This window comes from Pleurodeles waltl, chromosome 6, assembly GCF_031143425.1.
Source record: "Pleurodeles waltl isolate 20211129_DDA chromosome 6, aPleWal1.hap1.20221129, whole genome shotgun sequence".
Lineage (NCBI taxonomy): Eukaryota > Metazoa > Chordata > Amphibia > Caudata > Salamandridae > Pleurodeles > Pleurodeles waltl.
The window spans coordinates 832,755,272-832,777,093 of record NC_090445.1 but is presented as its reverse complement, the minus strand read 5'-3'; the positions used below and the strand labels follow the sequence as shown (position 1 = coordinate 832,777,093).

The 21,822-nt window shown below is 44.7% G+C and overlaps 1 protein-coding gene across 2 annotated transcripts in view; it reads right to left on the bottom strand.

Moving 5' to 3' along the window:
* Window positions 1–21,822, bottom strand: part of SEMA4G (semaphorin 4G) — a 516,826-nt gene that overhangs the window by 56,750 nt on the left and 438,254 nt on the right. For both annotated transcript variants that reach the window (XM_069239519.1, XM_069239518.1), the window contains 3 exons: window positions 17,507–17,729; window positions 8,578–8,693; window positions 261–415 (listed from right to left, as the gene is read on the bottom strand). In XM_069239519.1, coding sequence (XP_069095620.1) covers window positions 261–415; window positions 8,578–8,693; window positions 17,507–17,729 — 494 coding nt within the window. The remainder of the gene's footprint in view (window positions 1–260; window positions 416–8,577; window positions 8,694–17,506; window positions 17,730–21,822) is intronic.

The following is a 21,822-nucleotide window of genomic DNA, read 5'->3' as shown; positions in this document are numbered from 1 at the left end:
CAGGAGTGGCAGTGCAGTAAGAGTGCCAACTGGAGGTGTTCTGGCAGGAGGAACAGAGTTTTCTTGCACATGTGGAAAAACCTACGGAAATGACCACTTCTAGTTAAAAGAGTCTGGCCGCCAAGCACTAATATTTAAACTACTGGTTGTTCAAGTGAGTCATCACCACTTGAAGAGGCATCTCTGTTGCCTCTGATTTCTTAGTAGGGAGAGCTGAAAAGGCATTCAGTTTAATAACAGGTCAGTTTGGCAGCAGTTACCTGTCCTTTGCAGTGGCGATCTCTTTGCAGACGTCTCCATCCCATCCGCAGAAGGGGTCTCTGGCCAAAATGCAGTCATAGCAGGAAGCGTACCTCCTGCAGGTGGACAGGGGCAGCTGCAGGACGCCACTCGGAGCTCCAACGTACAGACTCCCCTGAAGCATGGTTAAAAGATGATAAGTCAATTAGCCATTGCACACCACACAGTCCCATTCCTCTAATCACCTATCAATCACACCCTTCAACCACAGACAACACAACACTGTTCAAAACCAATATCTTGTCAGCTGGCAAGAGGGATATGTATTAACACCACCCTTCAATTTAAACTGAAAGCCACAGCCTTCACCCAGAATGCAAGCCTAAATGTTAAACTACTTTGCCTCGGAATGGTGGCCCACTGGCAGGGCTGAGTTGCCTTCTTTTTCAGTGAAACCTTTCAAGATTTTGGCGTGATGAGAAGCTGGTTCTCAAGTAAGAATTTGTATACAGTCCTTTCCATTCTTTTTAAATAGGTATGGATAGTTTTGACGGCTCTAAGATACTGCTGAAATTATTTCGTAATGTATTTTAAGTTCATATTTCAAAGGTGCGAGTGAGGGGTAAAAGAGTTGTTGATGCTTCCATCATTTTACCAGCCATGAGATAAAAATACTGACCATGTTGGTAAATTAGTGCTCAGGTAGCAACAATGGTCGTAGGTATTTGACTTGTTTCTTCATGGGATGGTAGACCTTCCTCCTTCTGCCCTACATAGGTGACAACTAGTGGATTAAATATCCAAGACTGGGGGCGTTGTTGTCAACATTTATCCCATGTCCATTGAGGTGCAAATGGATTCTATTAGAAGAAGGTTTAGTGTAGCGGCAGCAACATTGTCATTTGTATTCCACTTTTAGTTTCTGTATGTCATTAATTTCCTAAAAAGTCTATGTTCCTTAGCTCAGAGCCACCCTATTAGGGGAAAATCAAACCTAAAGGATAGCTATGCTGTTCCGTACTAGAAGACAGCCTTTCTGAGTTTAAAGGTCAGCTTAGGAGCGATGTCACCATAGGTCTCAAAACTCAACCTAATATGCAGTCATCATTATTTAATGCAAAATTGTATAAAGAGAGTCAGGTTGTCTTCTTTGGTCTAAATGGTCACCTTACAGAAGTGATAAAAGAAGGAATTTACGTCACATAAGGTCAAGTTTTCTTAAAAGGAAGGCCCTCAGAGTACCGGGTGCACCTGTATGTGGATCATTATCAAGCTCCGGTGAAGGGATTTTCGCTCTTTTAGTACGTTTCCCTCTAGAAAAAAGCAAATATTAGTCAATTTTTGGGCATGTGTAGTGGTGCCATAGCTAAGAAGCCTACAAAGGCTTTAAGGAATCCATTCCTGCTGGAATCTTGGAACTGCTTATCATATTATCGTAAAAGAGGACCGGGATCTCCTAGGGAATATTGTTTAATCTACTCATGAACACATCTCTATGTAAGATTAATGAGGACCCGAGCACCATGTAAATATTTTAAATGCAGCCCATTCAACAGCCAGAAGCCAGTACCCTTGGTAAATAATAGGGTGGGAAACAAGACTGAATTTGCATAGCCTCAATAATGAGCTACCAGCTTACTGGATCCTATGAGTATCTTCAATGGACAGTGATTACTGTACATTTTAAGAGCTGGAATTATTTTCGCTGTAGGGTGCTGAATATGAAATCATGGTCATGAACCACAAAATGTAACCCAGAAATCACAGACTTTTGACACTGTAAAGTGGGGTGTAGAACTACCAGACTCCTACGCTCCAGATCCTTCACCTTTCCCACTGAGAATTGAAAGTCTTGACAGAAAGATGCAAGATGAGAGTTGTTGCAAGTGTTGCCCCTTGTACCTTTCAGAAACCCTATGTGGAATGAGGGCAATGTGGCACCTAGAGGGAGGCAATCTGTGATGGAAAACAAATGTGTAAACTCTCTCAGTCTTAAGCATGTTGTGTGCAGTGCTGTGGTCCCTACATATGGTAACCTCTGCCCCAAAAAATATAGAGTCAATAAGTTTACTAGTCCAAGAACTGTGAAAAAAAATTGCCCCTGACTTTCCAAACGACCACACATAGCAGATCAATGAAGCAATGATCATTTAATCAGAGAGGTTCAGACGAAGTTGGATCAACACAGATTGAGGCCACACTGAAGTAAGTTTATCACAGAACTATGCCTTCAATATTAAGATAGGAGTACTCCTCACGTTTGTTTTCATTTAAGCAGATCAGTGTTCAATGAAGTAACCTGCTTTCATTTAAACAATCCTGTTCAATTTTCTCTAGGTAATCAATCTCCTGACATCATGATATTTCTCTTTTGTTAAAGCTCTGCAGATGAATGGGTTCTGGGGTTTTACTATTTGAAATGTTCTGCAGCATTCAAAGTCAACCCCAACTAACAAGCTAACTGGCACCAATTACGACCAATATTGTGGTGACAGCCCACTATCATGTCCCTGACCCTCACTGTGCACCTGGATTTCTCTGCCTCTTTCTACAATACAGGGCTTCTGTGCTTCCTTTGCATATGACCATTTCCCTGACTTACCCTGCACTCCTGCATGTCCATAATTCTCCCTGCATTCCAGCATTTCACACCCTGTCGTGCATTTCAAAATGTCCCTGCCACTACCTGCATGCCATCATTTCTTAGGAGCAGCTTGCACTCCAGCATTTTCCTGCCTCTCCCTGCATACCAATCTTTCCCTAATTTATCATGCATTTTTATGAGTCCACCTGCATTTCTTGAATTCCCTGACACATGGCACTGAACTACCAAACGTTAGGCACTTACATCTGACAAGAGAAGTAGCCGTATTCCTACTGTGTCACGTCTTGGGGGCGTGAAACATCAAGGGCTCTGAGGTGTTGCTTCCCTCGTTGTTGCATCCAAAGATCACTGCCTTCTCCCTGCCTTACTGTAACTTATGTGTCCACGTTCATACTACCATTCCAAAAAACAATTCTTTTTTTTAAACAAAATGAAGTGAAGTGAGACAAACTTTTTTTAGAAGCCAACAGACAGTGTTGAAGAATGTCAGAGTTTCTGAACTTCAAGGCTGCTTAGTCCTAATCCCACCTCATGCTTCATTCTCCCACCACCCTATTTTCCTTGTCTCTTCATGTCACCCTTGTGGTTTTTGTTGTAAGCCTTCTTTCTCCTTTCGTCCTGATTTCTGCTTTCTCTTTTTTTGCTTTTCTCTTCCCTGCTCTGGGTCAAAGTACATGCAATGGGCCTTTTGATGGAGCTAACCTACGTTCGTCTTTCCCACATGCCCCTGTACAACATTACATTGTAATCTTTTGAAGACATGCAGCCTTAGTGTAGAGCCGATGTCCTCTGGGTGAACTCCACTAACCATGGTCTCGTCTTCCTATTTATTGCCATTTCCAAACCAGTTTACCGTTCTGGTATCACCTCAGTGCTGATGAGCTTGTTTTGGAGTTCACAATTCTTCACTCAGTGTGCTCTTATAAACCGTGGTCCCACAATTAGGGTCAGATGTAGCAAAGGTTTTTCACGTCGCAAACAGTGAATTTCGCTGTTTGCGACGTGCAAAACCGAGATTGCGATGCCATATTCCCGTTTTGCGAGTCGGTAACCTGGTTTCATTTCATTTTTCATTTTGTAATGCATCTTGTTTTCCTTTTCATTTTTTCATTTTGTAATGCATCTTGTTTTCCTTTAAGGAAAACGGTCTGCATTACATAAATAAAAAACTGCTTTATTTAAAAGCAGCCACAGACATGGTGGTCTGCTGTCTCCAGCAGGCCACCATCCCTGTGAGTGCTGCGAGTATCAAGGTGGTCGCAAATTGCGACCCACCTCATTAATATTAATGAGGTGGGCCTTTGCGACCCCCTTGCGAGTTGCAGATGGTGTCAGGGACACCATCCTGCATCCTGAATTGCGACTTGCAAAATGCAAGTCGCTCTGACTTGCAATTTGCGAGTCGCAATTCAGGACATATGTACATCTGGCCCTTAGTTCGTACCGCAATGCAAGTGAAGGACATGGATATACCTGCGCTACTGAAACACCAGCCATGAAATAATGTCCACAATGTTGTAGCCAAAACATATGTATTTAATTGATACTTCTGACCGAAAAAAATGTAAAAACAGCTTGTGGGTACCTCATATTTGCAAGAAATGCATTCTCCAATCTTGGTACATGATGTTTTTCAAGAACAAAAAACAAAAAGTAATGTCCCTGACTTAGCAAGATCCCAGATTCAAATAAACGTTACCCTACTGACAAACTACTTAAGGAATAAACAAAAATCATATTATGGGTATAAGAATAAGCCCTTTATTTTCGTGGCTCTGAGAATTTTGGAAGTTCTTGTTCAGGCGTTGCCTAGATGAGTTTCTGAAGCCTTACAAGGCTACACGTGCTTTTAAATTACAAACAACATGTTGTTGGTTTCCATTCCATGATAACAGAACAACAACAGTGGATGTGGTTGGAACAAGGCATAGTTCCAACAAACCCCCTAAGGTAGGTTTAGGAGAGGCATGGTCTATCGTCCAGTTTAATCCACAATCCGTTTCAATGTTTCATAGATACAGTTTTATCGCTCACACATGTTCATTTTTGCAAAACAGACACTGTCCACTGTTATTTTTCATGGCCACAATACTTAGAATGAATATCTTTGATTCATATGTTGCCTTCAGACCATAAATATTTTTTTACAAATGGAGCAAAAGCACTGCTCTCAAAGAAAATTACACAGTTTCAGAGTGTAATTCTGAGGCCAGTGCTACTGGGAGATCAGTTGCTGAGTCTCTTCCTTCTCAGCAAGATAATTGCCCTTCATCATAGGTAGTGGCGGCTCCTCCGCTATGGTGGAGGAGTGTCACCCCCCGCCAGCAGCAGGAACTGCAAACCTTTGTGAAAGGGGCAGGACATTGGGGGTGATGAGCAGTGAGGGGGAGTGCACTGTGCACTCCCCTCAGAGCGCATGTGTGTCTGGCTGGCCCGTCTCAGGCAGTCAAACACGCATGCGCACAGGGCTCTCTCCAGCCCGGCACTGTGTTGCCGGGCTGGAGAGAGCAGGCACAGGCTCCCAGTCTGCCTGGGAGCGCCCTGGCTGGGCGCTCCGAGCCAATCCTGACACTACTTTGAGCAGCATCAGGATTGGCCGCAGGGCAGGCTAGGAGACTGTTCCTGCCTGCTGAGGAGTTGACAGAGAATCGGTGGTGCGGCACAGAGGTAAGCTTTTGTAATTTTTTTATTTTATTTTATTAATCTCCCCCCCCGTGCGCTGCCCCTCCCCCTGTAACTCCCACGAGCCGTAACTGATCACAGGACTGTCAAAAAGCGATCGTACAAGCTACCATCAATTCCCACTTGCACTATCCTAACTCTTTATAACCCGATTTCCTAAATATTCTGCTAGCCATACTGCAACTTATCTAAAACATTTCAACTAAGGAACTACTACTTAGATTACAACCGCATTCTCCTGTATCTAATAATTTAAACACTCTCCATTGGCTGCTAGAAGATCAATATTCAAGGCACTACGCCTGAGCTAGTTTTTTATACAGAAAAGGATCCTCTTTTCATTGTATAGCCTATAATCCCACATGATCCTAGCTGAAGCCTGCACTTTTCAACAGCCTCTTTAGCATGTTCTCCTGTTATCAGGAGAGTGTCGGGCAGGCAGTCCTTTACTGACTTGGCAGACGAACACTGGATAACTCTTCCGTCAAATCTGCAACTGGGGGCAAATAATATTTTATTCCCCAAGAAGGAAAAAAGGAGATTTTTCCCCCTTATGCGCAGACCTAAGATATCACAATCTGGTCTTTAGTGCCAGGAAGACCAAACACAATAATAGAACTCTTAAGAAATATCCAAAAACATAGAATAAATAAGTAAACGGCAGCCAATCAGAATTGGTGAATTAGCCCAATCACCAACTGCCCTGTTCTTGCCCTCCCATTCAGACATGACTGACTGACACCGTCGGAGGCCAGTGATCTTGCAGTGGTTCCCTGCTGTTCATTGAGAACTGTGAGATACCACTTACCTTTTCTAGTTCTTAGTCCTTAGTAGGTAGAACGTGATTAGAGGAAAAAAATAGATACACTTCCTGAAAAAAAAAAAAAAAATCTGTCTCGCACTAGTGTCTACTACACTTCACAGTATGACAAGGCTCCCATTTTCAGGTAACTTACAACTTCTACCTTTGCATTTCATTTTGCGATAAAAATCACTGTTCGTGCTGATGCCTCTGCACGTCCTCCGTGCAACAGTTCATTGGTCCTCACTCCTGGGTGAGCAGGTGCCCCTGAAGCAATAGTGAGGACGTGCACATCTGCACTTTGGAGCTTGGGAGTCAGGGTGAGGTGGATAGCGTGCTGATTGCTGATATGGATTCCTGCTACCTCTGCCCTTTCAGACTCTTTCCAAGCAGGGCTTGGTGCCACGGCGCGCGCCTCCTGCATCTGTGCTCCAGCTGTGGACACGAGATGGCACCGAGATAGTTGTCTCTACTGAGCAGTGGCCGAGCTCGCTTGCCAGCATGTTTTTGTTTGGTCTGAGGCATCCCGACATCACTTAGAAGGCTGCGTGCAGGCCAGAAAGGAGAAGGAAGCCAGACACGAGTAAACGTCATGGAGGCCACGAATATTTGGGTGAAAGAGGTGGAAATTCTGAGTAATGCGGCGAATGACTAAGATTCGATCAGAGGCCACAAGTTGGGCACATAGCTAAAATACCAGATCTATATCCTGAAGACCGCGAGCGACAACTGAACTTCCCTTGAACACAAAAGCAAGGTTTAAATAAGCATTCGCAGGCTCAGTAAGTCTGGCCTTGGTAAGCCTGTGATTTTTTTTATTTTTACAAACAGAGGCATTAGGCATTAAACTTTTAAAAGCAAAACACCAGTGTCTAAAGGAGTGCATAGATTTGCACAAAAAGTAAAAAATGAACTATTGAAAAATGGTGTGCATATGACTGCAAAAATATACTAAAAATGCCCCACTGCAAAAATAAATAAACATATAAAATAAAAATAAAAGCAGAAATGAAAGAAGGGATTGGTCAAACAGCCATGGCTCTGAATAGAGTTACTTTTAGGCAGACGTCCACAAGTAAACCGCTGTCACAGTGAAGAGAGACAATGGTTGGAGTGGGCTGGACCATGGATAGTCCCAAGTTGTATGCTTAGCAGGTCTCCAGCAAATAGCTCGTGAGTTACCCATAAGTATCTCTCCGGTGTGCAGCCCAGCCTACCAAATTAAAAAGTTTATATTTAAAACGAACATGTAAATCTGTTTGATGTGGTCAATAATAAAATAATTCTAATAATATTCGTAGCTGTGGATGATTGTCATCAATCTACGTATCTTTTACTACAAAAAAGGTTGGAGACCCCTGCAGGACAGAAACACATTGTGAATGACACTTGTATAGACCATTTGATGAAGAGGGTTGAACGGAAACCCCTGTATATTCATATCTATGTGTTTGTATAATGATTTATTTAACCAAAGAAGACAAGTAAAGGTGTCTCTATACAGACCTAAAAATATGAAAAGTAAACATTGATTATTATTTGTTCACACATCGATTGTGCACCGTACTGTCTATGTATAGCTATATTTCCTCCTTCTCTCCCATTCTTGATCTTATATTCTTTTTTCTCACATCTCGATTTATTTCTCCTTTTTTTCTCATAGTCTCTCTTTCATACTTTCTCTGCATTTTTCCTACCTCAGGCCTTCCCTTACTATCCCTTTCTGCTTCTTACACTCTTATGACTCCTCTTACCCTCTTTTTCTCACATTACTTATCACCAATATCGGGGTATTTTTCATGCTCTTTTAGTTCCTTTCTCTCCTGCTATCTGTTGTTCCATCTGTCTCCCTCTCTCCTGCTGTTTCTACACGTTTCCTCTCTTTTATGTTCCTGTTCCCTTCTCACTTCCCATGTGTGCCTCCTTTCTGTTCTTTCTTCTTTCATTGCTCCTTCATGTCACATTTCCTATTTCTTACACAAATTCATTGCGTTTTTTCTTTAATGTCATTTCCAAACACATGGCTTACCCTGACTCGATTCCAATCTCTTTCTCTCTGTCATCAACTTAGCCTTTGAATTGTAGTCATCTCTTCCTGTCTTCACAGGTTCTTGCATTACCACCTTATCCCTACCCAGCTCCGGCTCTCTCTGAGTTACTCAGTTATGTTGCACTCTTTTAACCCTTCCCGCACACAGTGTCTCATGCTCTGTGGACCAGTTAATCTGTTTTGTGCCACTTCTCATACCTGTGTCTTGGAGATGACCAAAGTCTCCACTGGTTGTGGGTCCTTGAAAGCTTGAATCTCCTCAATAATGTGCACGAAGGAGCTGATCACTACTGCTCTGTGTATCCAGCCGTCACCTGCGCAATCACATTCCAAGACAAGGTCAATCATGCAAAATGAACATGAAACAACAAAGCAGAGTACTCTGAGAGACAAGCATTCATGGACGATCCGATTTTATTAATACACTTTTACCATTCCCATAGCTACGTAAAAACACCTGTTAAATGATGCTTCACAATTCAAGATAAACTGCCACGTTCATCAACCCCATTCATGTAGCAGAATCGGGCAGTAGGGGCAATTCAATCCCGCAGCACAGGTCGAGATGGGAACGGACTGATTGGTAGTTCACATGGGTAGACAGTGTCACTCCTCTGATAAAAAGTCTGACAAATCTGATAAAAAGGAAGTCCTCAACTCAACTGGAAACATATTTTGGCTCAGTATCACTTGACTCTGAGAGAATATGGCCTATCATCTATCCTTATACTTACTGAGATGAGTAGGACAGAGAGAAAGACGCCAATGAAAAATCGGTAAAAATCAACAAATTTAAGCATGACCTTGATCAATCAATGAACTATAAAAACATCAACTACCTATAATTTTTAAACACAGTGAAAATAAAAATTTGGATTCCAGTATAAAACACACAAACTAAAATATTTTTTCTCAAGTTTTACCCTTCTTTATATACCCCTTCTGCAATTTGAACAACGTAACTGAAAAATTACTTTGCCACCTAGTTTTCTCTATAGAAGCTATAGAACATATCTTATGCATATGCCCTAAATTACTCGATCCTCCGCCGAAAAAATTGAGACCAATTTTAGATTTTAGGGCATCAAAACAGTAGCTGAAACAATGGTATTTTGCTTGAAGGGCAGGAGTGGAAAAATTATATGATGCACCATGACATTTTTAGCCATAACTGAAGTCATATTAAAGTATCGTACTTGAAAGAATATTGTACCCTTGATGAATTTATTAAACTAACTTGTTACGTTTTAGTATGGACCGATTTATGCAAGAGCTCAGGGAGCCTCTGCACCGCATAGGCTGTGGGGGCCTATGTTATGGCTCTGCACCTCAATATCTCAGATGTACCTGTTACAGCTACAACAGTGCCTGTTTTTTTTGCTGCTGGCAGAAACTAGGTCCAGTTGTATCTCTTCCAACTGTTCGCTCTTTGAGTGTGGCTTACAGTTCACAACACTGCGATGGGGCAGCCTATTACAAGAGGATGTAGTGAAGCGTGCCATGCTGTTTTGTAAAATTGATTTCTCAGAACTTGGTGCTTAGCAACGTAGGGATGCCTCCATGAAACAGTGCTTTAGCAGTGGTCATCATGCAGAAATAGGAAAGAATCACGGGGTAAAGGTCTAACGTACATAGAAACAGGGCAGCTACATTGGTGTGGATAAAACATTAATCTGCGTTGGGGCCATGCTTCGAATATCGAAGGCACTCAGAAGCCTCAAACAAATGCTTCTCATTTCCTAACACGTTGCTCCTGGCTGTTCACTTTACTGTTTCCTTCTAATATGGTCCTTTACAATTTCTCTGTTCCTGTTTCTCCAACTTACCCCTGGTTTTCAACTATATCGAACTATTTTGCTTTTTTGTGAACAAGACCTAGCGTTTTGGATTTTGTGGTCTGCTGTGATGCTTGGAACGTCATGGGGATTTGATCTGTCTATGTTTAGTCCTTCAACGTGTTCAGACTACAGTGTTCATAGTTCTTTTTTCCCCTGGTGCGAGACTCTGTTCAGTTTCTGGTTCAAGACTTTGTCCCTTCTCTTGGTGGAAGACTTTCTCCTTGTGTAAGATTTGTCTCATCTTTATCAACTATAGTGTGTCTTACTCCTTAGTATGTTCGACTTACTAAGGTTCAGTTCCGTTTTTTTTGGCCATCAAAGCTCTATCTTCCACCATTTGTTTTAGCGACATTGACAAATACTTTGGATAAGAGATTTGCATCTGGGATGGGGAGAAGGGTCTTAGCTGTGGCAGATTAGGGGTGCATTCTCATTGTTGTTCTTTATTGTGTCAGATTACCTCTAAACACCTCTTTCTACAAAATCATGAAGTAGCAGTGTCAGCATCAAATACTACTGTAGAGAGTAAGCGGAGAGCCATGCAGGCTCTCCTTGTTTGTACAACGTGCTCTGCGTGTCTGGGAGGGGCACGGAGCACGGGTATATAATAAAGAGAGAGCTGCGGTGACGCAGTCTCGTGTGTGTCTGCAAGCACACCTGGTCTCCGTGTGTGTCATTCATCGATACGGTCACGAACGTACAATGGCGACGAGCGGGATGTCGATATCCCACGCATCCAAAGAGTAAAACCTTAAGTGAGTGACGAGATGGAGTTATAAAAAAAATTAAAAAAAGAATAAACGTACCAAAAGTGGTGCGTAGTCGGCCGTCTGTGAAGGGGAAACCACGGCACAACTTCGACGACGAAGGCGATCGGTGGTCCTGGTTTGGTGGAAACCGACCGCCTGGTGTGGTGCCGGAGAGTGTGCGGCTTGGCCCCTGCCCGGGGAGGCCGGATACGGTAAGCCACGCCCCGCCCCGGCCCAGAGAAAAAAAAAACACGTGGAGCGAAACGCTCCGTTGAGCGCTCCCATTGGGTGCATCCTGGTGCCGGGAGATCCTGCCCCGAAGTACGAACCACGTGGAGCGACACGCTCCGTCGAGTGCGCCGGCTTCGAGCGTCCTGTTACCGGGGGAGCAACAGTGACGCAGGTGCCCTCCTGGTCGGGCGCTCCGCCTCACAGTGTTCGGCCGCTGCGGAAGAGCAGCAAGACGAATGTTTCCCCTGGAGCTGGGGGAAACGGATATAAGAGAACGTGTGGAAGGCGGGATACCGCCTCGTAACACAGGAGACGAGTGCCTGTGAAAACCGGAGGCACTACTGGCAGGCAGAGGCCTGCAAACAAGTAAAAAAAAAAAAAAAAAAAAAGATTTTTTTTTTTCTCTCTCAGTGGTGAATAACAAGCACAAACAAGTGTGGGTGAGCCAGTATTGAATACAAAGACTATTTCAAATAAAAAAAATTAAAAAAAACGTTAACTTCTGTGAATCAGTGGAGCGTGAGAGGGCAAGCATGAGTGCCCCACCCCAGGACAATGCCGATCCGCCACCACCACCACCAGGGAATCCCCAACTCCCAGCACAGCTGAATAATAGTATTCACTCTTCAATCACGTCATTACCACCGTTTAGCCAACTGATTGACCCGGCCACTGCTGCGCCCAGATGGCACTTATGGATAAATCGCCTAGAAAACTATTTTTGCGCAACTAGAGAAACGGATGGGGCCGTACGTAGGTCCGTAATGCCGTTGATGGGAGGAGATGAACTGCAGGAGCTGTTTGATTCCCTCCCTGATACAGGAGACAAGTCTGACTTTGATGCAGCGGTAGCTGCTTTAAATAGACACTTTGATCCTCAACTTAATTCTGATTATGAACGTTTTAAATTGAGACAAGCGCAACAGACAGAAGTCGAGTCGATGGATATGTTTTACGCCAGGTTGAGAAAGCTGGTGAGCGCGTGCACAGGACTCAACCAGCAAGAAGAGATCCGAGCGCAGATCATCCAAGGTTGCCAGTCCAATGCCTTAAGAAAGCTTATTCTTCGACAGCAGGGTATGTCCCTCGACGATATTTTGATTCTTGCACGATCGCATGAACTGTCTGCGGTACGAGCAGACGCAATGGCAGCCGTAAGGGGTCAGTCGTTAGCTGCAGCATCGTCGACTCGTGCTGTCCAGGTTAAGGAGGAACAGGTAGATGCTGTCCAGACACGCCAGGTAGTACCGCGCAAACCGAACCCGGCCAAACCCAGTGATAGGGTTTGTGGAAGCTGTGGCTATGAGCACCGAGCGAACATGGGGTGCCCGGCGAAAGGACAGTCGTGCAACCGCTGTGGTAAGGCAAACCATTTTGCTAAAGTGTGCAGATCCAGAAGGAATAAGCCAGGGGAACAGAAAGGAAAAGATGCTAATGTTAGAGCTGTATCCAAAAGCACGGAAGAAGTAAAGGACCACGTCATGGTGAGTGGCCCGGTTTTCGATGAAGACGAATAAGAGGACATTTTTGTCATTTCTTTCACGGGAGGGAGACAACTAAAGAAGAGACCGCCTCCCATGAGCGACGTTCACGTCAATGGCATGCTTGTATCCGTACTCATTGACACAGGGGCATCTGTTAATGTTATGGATGAAACTCTTTTCCAGAAATTAATACCTGCCCCGATACTCACTCCAACGACTACAAAAATATATAACTATGGAGGACGAGACCCCCTTCCTCTCAAAGGAACAGTGGAGGTAGCTGTGAATAGTGGGGATAAGTCAACAGAGGCAAAGTTCTATGTGGTGGCTGGGGATCGTGGCACTCTACTAGGATGTCACACAGGAGAAGAGTTAGAATTGGTGTTCTTTGCACGTCAAGTCCATGACACTCAGGTGGAACAGCTTCTCAATGAGTTCCCGCAGCTCTTCGAGGGGTTGGGACGGCTGAAAGGAAAGCGCATCAAACTGCACATAGACCACAGTGTGGTTCCGGTGGCGCTAAGACATCGTCGAGTGCCGTTCCATTTGCGCCCTGTTGTTGAGAAAGAATTGCAGCTGCTGGAAGACCAAGGAGTCATTAAAAAGGTAGATGGGCCTACACCATGGGTGTCACCGTTGGTGATCGCGCCAAAGCCTAAACAACCGGGAGCGATTCGTCTCTGTGTTGATATGCGGTTGCCGAACAAGGCCATTAGAAGAGAGAGACACATAACGCCCACAATGGATGATATTGTTGCGGATTTGAATGGGGCACAGTGGTTCTCGAAACTGGATCTTAACGCGGGGTATCATCAGTTGGAACTAGACCCTGGAAGTAGGAATATCACCACCTTCTCGACACATGTGGGGCTAAGAAGATATAAGAGACTAAGTTTTGGGGTATCCTCGGCTGCCGAAGTTTTTCGGAATGCAATCAGAGAGACATTGTCTTGATTACCGGGAGTAATCAATTTAAGTGATGACATATTGATACACTCCCGGACGAGAGAGGAGCATCATCGCCATCTGAGAGCGACGCTGCAAAGGTTAGCTGATGCAGGATTGATGCTGCACAAAAAGAAGTGTGCGTTTTATCAAACATCTGTAGATTTTTTTGGTTATATCTTTTCGAAAGATGGCCTGCAGGTAGATCCACGGAAAGCTGAAGCAATCCGTCAAGCCCCCATTCCACAAAGTCCCACGGAAGTTCGTAGTTTTCTAGGAATGGCCACGTATTGTGGAAGGTTCATACCACAACTTGCCACCATGTCTGAACCTCTTCGACAGCTCACGAAAGGGCAACATCGCTGGGACTGGACTCAGGAGGCCCACAAGGTGTTTGTGGACATTAAGGCTGCATTGCTAGATAGGTCAACTATGGCTTATTTCAACCCCCGCAGGAGAACGGAAGTGGTGGTGGATGCGAGCCCCGTTGGGCTAGGGGCCGTTCTATTGCAAGAGCAGAGACATCAAGAGTGGATCCCTGTTGCATATGCTAGTAGGGCTTTCTCGGCGGTAGAAACTAGGTTCGCGCAGATTGAGCGCGAAGCGCTAGCCATTCGATGGGCGTGCCGCCATTTTCATCTCTACTTGTATGGGCATGAGTTTCAAGTGGTCACTGATCACAAGCCGTTAGTTTCGTTGTTTGCGGGCAGCCCACGTCTTGCGCCCCCGAGAATTGAACGATGGACCGTTCTGCTTCAGCCATATCGCTTCACGGTCGTTTATCGGCCTGGGGCGAGTAATCCTGCAGACTATCTATCTCGTCACCCTTCTCCGAAGGTATTTGATGCACACCAAGAACAAGATGAAGAAAGTACTGAGGTCTTCGTCAGCATGGTCGTACAGTCGGCATGTCCCAATGCTCTTCTTATAGCTGACATTGTCAGTGATACCCAGGATGATGTGGTGCTGAGTCATGTCAAGGAAGCGTTGACCCATAAGAAATGGAAGTATTTTCTAGAGAAGACCAATGTGTCGTGCCCAGATCAGAAGTTGGCTATGCAAGGTATATAGAAGGTGCGTGATGAACTGTCTACAGATAATGATGGGTTGGTTCTAAGAGGAAGAAGAGTTGTGCTTCCGCAGTGTCTCTGGTCTCGAGTAGTTGAGTTGGCTCATCAAGGACATCAAGGTGCTGGTAAAACTAAAGCAAGGCTACGTGCCAAAGTGTGGTTCCCTAGTATGGATAAGCAAGTTGACGATATGGTGGGGAAGTGTCACTCCTGTATTATCACATCGATGGAACCTCCGAGTTGCCCAGTGGCAACCGAACCGGGTACTTTGAAACCATGGGCAAAGGTGAGCATGGACTTTGGAAGTTTTCCGGATGGAAGATTGACGGCTGTCCTGATCGATTCATGTACAAAATTCCCCATGGTCGAGTTGGTATCGTCTATGGCGTTTGAAAATGTAAGACCAGTTCTGCAAAAGACGTTTGCGTTGTTTGGTCTGCCCGACGAAATTAGAACGGACAATGGGCCCCCATTCCAGGGGCAAGAGTTTCGCGCGTATCTTGATGGGTTGGCAATTCATCATCGTAAGATAATGCCCTACTGGCCTCAAGCAAATGGGGACGTTGAAAGGTTTATGCAAACTTTGAATAGGGCCCTCAGAATTGGAGTTGAGCAAAAGGAAGACAGTGAACAGTGTTTGTATCAGTTCTTGAGTGCTTATCGTCAAACACCCCATAGCACCACTGGGTGTGCCCCCTCTGCTCTAATGTTCAAGGTGTCTCCGCGTGACTGCATTCCAGCAGGTACTAAATGGAAACCTCCTGCGCTGGATGTCAAGGCCACTCAACGACGACGAGCAATTACTAATCAGAAGGCCAGTATAAAACGAAGATCCAAATATCGAGGGTTTCAAGAAGGAGATCGAGTAGTGGTAAGATGTCGGCGAGGAGGAGGGAAGTTTAGGGCACCGTTTGAGCCTGAGGTATGGGAGGTCATTGGAGTAAAAGGGTCAATGATAACTGCGTCCAGAGGAAGACAGAGAGTGACCCGAAATGTGTCACACTTTCGGAGGGCTGGCCTGAGAGAATCGGTTGAAGAAGAAGAATGTGAAATGGATGATACCAATGGTGGTCCCTCCATGACATCTGGAGAGATGGAAAGTGCATCTGGACCAGCTGTGACTGAACAAACCCAGCCTGGCTGTGTTCCTGGGCATGGAAATGTGCGCACTAGAAGTGCGAGGTATGACTTACGCCCCAATCCTGCACCAAGTAGCCAGCTAAAACACTTTGGGGGTGATTCCTACTTTGGCTGGCGGCGGGTGCCGCCAGCCAAACGGGAACCGCCAGAATACCGCTGCGCGGTCAAAAGACCGCCGTGGGTATTCTGGGTTTCCCGCTGGGCGGGCGACCGCCAGAAGGCCGCCCGCCAGCCCAGCGGGAAACACCCTTCCATGAGGATGCCGGCTCCGAATGGAGCCGGCGGAGTGGAAGGGGTGCGACGGGTACAGTTGCACCCGTCGCGATTTTCAGTGTCTGCATGGCAGACACTGAAAATCATTGTGGGGCCCTGTTACGGGGGCCCCTGCAGTGCCCATGCCATTGGCATGGGCACTGCAGGGGCCCCCAGGGGCCCCACGACACCCCATACCGCCATCCTGTTCCTGGCGGCCAAAACCGCCAGGAACAGGATGGCGGTCGGAATCCCCATGGCGGCGCAGCAAGCTGCGCCGCCATGGAGGATTCCCCAGGGCAGTGGAAAACCGGCGGTAAACCGCCGGTTTTCCGTTTCTGTCCGCACCGGTAATGCCCAAGGGAGCACCGCCAGCCTATTGGCGGTGCTCCCGCGGTCGTTGGCCCTGGCGGTATGTCAAGTTGACTAGTCATAAACTGCATATCATCATCATCTTTTGATGAAGGAACACTGTTGGAGACTGATGGGGACAGTGTGAGAAGGTATCCGGGCGTCTAAAGAGGACAGTGTGAGAAGATGAGGCACTGGTTGTTACAGAATTGCACTGTTTGGTTATTGGTTGTTTAGTTTGTTTTCCTTCAGTTTTCTTCCTTACGGAGGGAGGGCCTGGAGGGTAATGTTAAGTCGTTTGTTTAAGTTGTCAGTTAATCCGTCTCCATGTGGAGTAAAACATGGGGGGGATGTAGAGAGTAAGCGGAGAGCCATGCGGGCTCTCCTTGTTTGTACAACGTGCTCTGCGTGTCCGGGAGGGGCACGGAGCACAGGTATATAATAAAGAGAGAGCTGCGGTGACGCAGTCTCGTGTGTGTCTGCAAGCACACCTGGTCTCCGTGTGTGTCATTCATCGATACGGTCACGAACGTACAACTACAAACCCAAGACATGAATTACAAGCTACAGCCATTGGCTTCCTGAGACATTTATTACTGGGCTTCCATGATCTGGACACTAGAAGATGTTGATTTATTCTCCACGGTCTCCTGGCATAAACACAATTTCAAACTGTGACCGGGTGCGCACGAGCTTTGACATGTGGAAGCACAGCACATGGCAGCCAATAATAATTTACTATTCTGACTTTGCAGACGTTAGAACGGTTACTTAACGTGTAAAAAAAAAAGTGTGTGCGAAGCAGAAGAAAGAAAGAAAATGGCATGACAGTACTTTTCAGTTGCATACAAAATAAATTAACAAACAGTAGAGAAGTATTGTAACATTGAGCAGGGCAGGGAGCTTCAGGGGTGGTGGCAAGTTAAGAGGTGGTATGAGGAGAGAACAAGAGCACATTCCCTCCCATAAAGTGCTCAATACCAAATAAAATATGTGTCCTTTCAAATACTCAGTCAAAGGACACAACACAGAACTTTTTCGGTGAAAAGGAAACTATGACCACATACCTGTTCCAATGTACAGCACGTCATAGTCCTGTCCATCCAGTGCAGTAACTCTGTCCACTGCAATCTTGGTGTAGATCACCTTGTTCTTCACGAGGATGGGCATCTCTCCCACCGGCTTCACCTCATTATACATCAATGGATGGGTTTTTACAAATGTAAGCACAACATCTGGGAGGTCCAACGATGAGTTGTAGCCTTGTTCACGGAGCTTATTGGTGATGCACTGTGGAAAAAGATGGTTGTACATAATTTTCAATTCACTTGGGTTACCAGACTTCTTTTCCACTTCGCATCTGAGACTCTCTTCATAGACTAATTGCTAAAACATGTGGGTGAATGATTCTCCTACTGAAAGAATCGGATTACTGGTACACCTTGCAGCAAAAGGCATGCAGAACAGCAACAGAAGGCCAGGCAAAGCTCCAACATGTGAGCATTTAAATATGTGCTTCATTTTATTTTATTTTTCAAGTAACAAGGTCCTTCATTAAAAGGGCCCTGATTTAAGGTTTGCCATATGGAGTAAAGACAGACAGGGAGGCTGTGAACTCTACATCTGCCACCATGCCTTTACTTCGCCAGACAAACTTAGAGATGTTGGCCAGCCGCACAGACATCACTACACATTGGCAAGAACTACTATAACAGCAGTTCCTGTCAATGTTAGAGAATTTTGACAGATGGCTCCATCAAACATAAAGGTTGCTGTCAAACACTTTAAAAGTTTTACATTTCTTAAATAAAATAACCCTATTTTGTGGGAGTCATTTTTCTTTTATGACAGACCGCAATAAAACCCATCCGACCACCCACTCTAAATTGAGTGGATGGTCAGATGGCTTACCTCCGACCACCCGTACTCCGTCAGGCCACTGGAGGAGTAATTTGGTGACAGAGATGGAGCATGCTCTGCCTTTTAAATACTGTTGGTCTTCCCAGCTCTAAATCGGGTGGGTGTATCAAGAGTTTGGCAGAGAGGATATTCTGGTGCCAATTTAATGGAGTACCCTCTCTGGGTCTGACTAAGAATTTGGCATAGTTAATTTTGATTGTTTGTATGCCTCTTGAAATATATCTAAATATCTCTCTAGATCTGTCTCTCTATATACTGTATATGTGCCATCAGTGATAAATACGGTTGTGTAGGGCACTCTTAAGAATATTACATGTCTGTTGTGGTATATGGAAAATGTCACTTACCCAGTGTACATCTGTTTGTGGCGTTAGTCGCTGCAGATTCACATGCTGTGCACATCCCGCCATCTGGTGTTGGGCTCGGAGTGTTACAAGTTGTTTTTCTTCGAAGAAGTCTTTTCAAGTCACAAGACCGAGGGACTCCTCCCATTTCGACTCCATTGCACATGGGCGTCGACTCCATCTTAGATTGTTTTCCCCGCAGAGGGTGAGGTAGGAGTTGTGTATGCTAGTAATAGTGCACATCCCGCCATCTGGTGTTGGGCTCGGAGTGTTACAAGTTGTTTTTCTTCGAAGAAGTCTTTTCGAGTCACGAGACCGAGGGACTCCTCACATTTCGACTCCATTGCGCCTGGGCGTCGACTCCATCTTAGATTGTTTTCCCCGCAGAGGGTGAGGTAGGAGTTGTGTATGCTAGTAATAGTGCCCATGCAGTGGAGTGAATACGTATGTACATAATGAAGTTTAAAGTAATATATTTACAAATTTACAAATGTTCAAGATCAACTTCTAAACGGCTACAGGCTCCCGGGGAGGCGGGTGGGCGCATGTGAATCTGCAGCGACTAATGCCACGAACAGATGTTCACTGGGTAAGTGACATTTTCCGTTCGATAGCATGTGTAGCTGCAGATACACATGCTGTGCATAGACTAGTAAGCAGTTATCTCCCCAAAAGCGGTGGTTCAGCCTGTAGGAGCAGAAGTTGCTTGAAACAATGTTCTTAATACAGCCTGACCTACTGTGGCTTGTTGTGAAGTTAACACATCTACACAGTAGTGTTTGGTAAATGTATGAGGCGTAGACCATGTTGCTGCCTTACATATGTTGTTCATTGGAATATTTCCTAGAAAGGCCATGGTAGCACCTTTCTTTCTGGTTGAGTGTGCCTTTGGTGTAATAGGCAGCTCTCTCTTTGCTTTAAGATAGCAGGTTTGAATACACTTAACTATCCATCTAGCAATGCCTTGTTTTGAAATTGGATTTCCTGTATGAGGTTTTTGAAGGGCAATAAATAGTTGTTTTGTTTTTCGAATCAGTTTTGTTCTGTCAATGTAGTACATTAGCGCTCTTTTGATGTCTAATGTATGTAGTGCTCTTTCAGCTACCGAATCTGGCTGTGGGAAGAACACTGGTAATTCTACTGTTTGATTCAAGTGGAACGGTGAGATAACTTTTGGTAAAAAATTTGGATTTGTCCGTAGAACTACTTTATTCTTGTGTATTTGAATAAATGGTTCTTGTATGGTAAATGCTTGAAATTCACTCACTCTTCTTAGAGATGTGATGGCAATCAAGAATGCAACTTTCCACGTTAAGTATTGCATTTCACAAGAGTGCATGGGCTCAAAAGGCGGACCCATGAGTCGTGTTAAGACAATGTTGAGGTTCCATGAAGGAACTGGTGGTGTTCTTGGTGGTATAATTCTCTTTAGGCCTTTCATAAATGCTTTTATGACTGGTATCCTAAATAATGAAGTTGAGTGCGTAATTTGCAGGTGAGCTGAAATTGCGGTAAGATGTATCTTTATAGAAGAGAAAGCTAGTTTTGACTTTTGCAAATGTAGTAAGTATCCTACTATATGTTTTGCAGATGCGTGTAAGGGTTGAATTTGATTATTATGGCAGTGATAAACAAATCTTTTCCACTTATTTGCATAGCAGTGTCTAGTGGTAGGTTTCCTAGCTTGTCTTATGACTTCCATACATTCTTGCGTGAGGTCTAAGTGTCCGAATTCTAGGATTTCAGGAGCCAAATTGCTAGATTCAGCGATGCTGGATTTGGATGTCTGATCTGTTGTTTGTTTTGTGTTAACAGATCTGGTTTGTTTGGTAGTTTGACATGAGGTACTACTGAAAGGTCTAGTAGTGTTGTGTACCAAGGTTGTCTTGCCCATGTTGGTGCTATTAGTATGAGTTTGAGTTTGTTTTGACTCAACTTGTTTACTAGATATGGAAGGAGTGTGAGAGGGGGAAAAGCGTAAGCAAATATCCCTGACCAGTACATCCATAACGCATTGCCCTGAGACTGATCTTGTGGGTACCTGGATGCGAAGTTTTGGCATTTTGAGTTTTCCTTTGTTGCAAATAGATCTATTTGTGGTGTTCCCCAAATTTGGAAGTAAGTGTTTAGTATTTGGGGGTGAATCTCCCATTCGTGGATCTGTTGGTGATCCCGAGAGAGATTGTCTGCTAACTGGTTCTGAATTCCTGGACTAAATTGTGCTATTAGGCAAATGTGGTTGTGAATCGCCCAATGCCATATTTTCTGTGTCAGGATACACAACTGTGTCGAGTGTGTCCCTCCCTGTTTGTTTAGGTAATACATTGTTGTCATGTTGTCTGTTTTGACAAGGATGTATTTGTGGGTTATTATGGGTTGAAATGCTTTCAGCGCTAGAAATACCGCTAACAGTTCTAAGTGATTTATGTGAAACTGTCTTTGTTGTATGTCCCATTGTCCTTGGATGCTGTGTTGATTGAGGTGTGCTCCCCACCCTGTCATGGAAGCATCTGTCGTTATTACGTATTGTGGCACTGGGTCTTGGAAAGGCCGCCCTTGGTTTAAATTGATCCTGTTCCACCATTGAAGCGAGATGTATGTTTGGCGGTCTATCAACACCAGATCTAGAAGCTGACCCTGTGCTTGTGACCATTGTGATGCTAGGCACTGTTGTAAGGGCCGCATGTGCAAACCTTGCATTTGGGACAATGGCTATGCATGAAGACATCATTCTTAGTAGTTTCATTACGATTTTGACTTGTATCCTTTGTTTTGGATACATGGTCTGTATTACATTGTGAAATGTTTGAATTCTTTGTGGACTTGGAGTGGCAATCCCTTTTGCTGTGTTGATTGTCGCCCCTAAGTATTGTTGTGTTTGACACAGCAGAAGGTGTGACTTTGCGTAGTTGATTGAGAAACCTAGTTTGTGTAGGATTTCTATGACATATCTTGTGTGTTGTGAACACCGTCTTAGCGTGTTGGTTTTGATTAACCAATCGTCCAGGTACGGGAACACATGTATTTGTTGCCTTCTGATATGTGCAGCTACTACTGCCAGGCATTTTGTAAAAACCCTTGGCGCAGTTGTTATTCCGAATGGCAACACTTTGAATTGG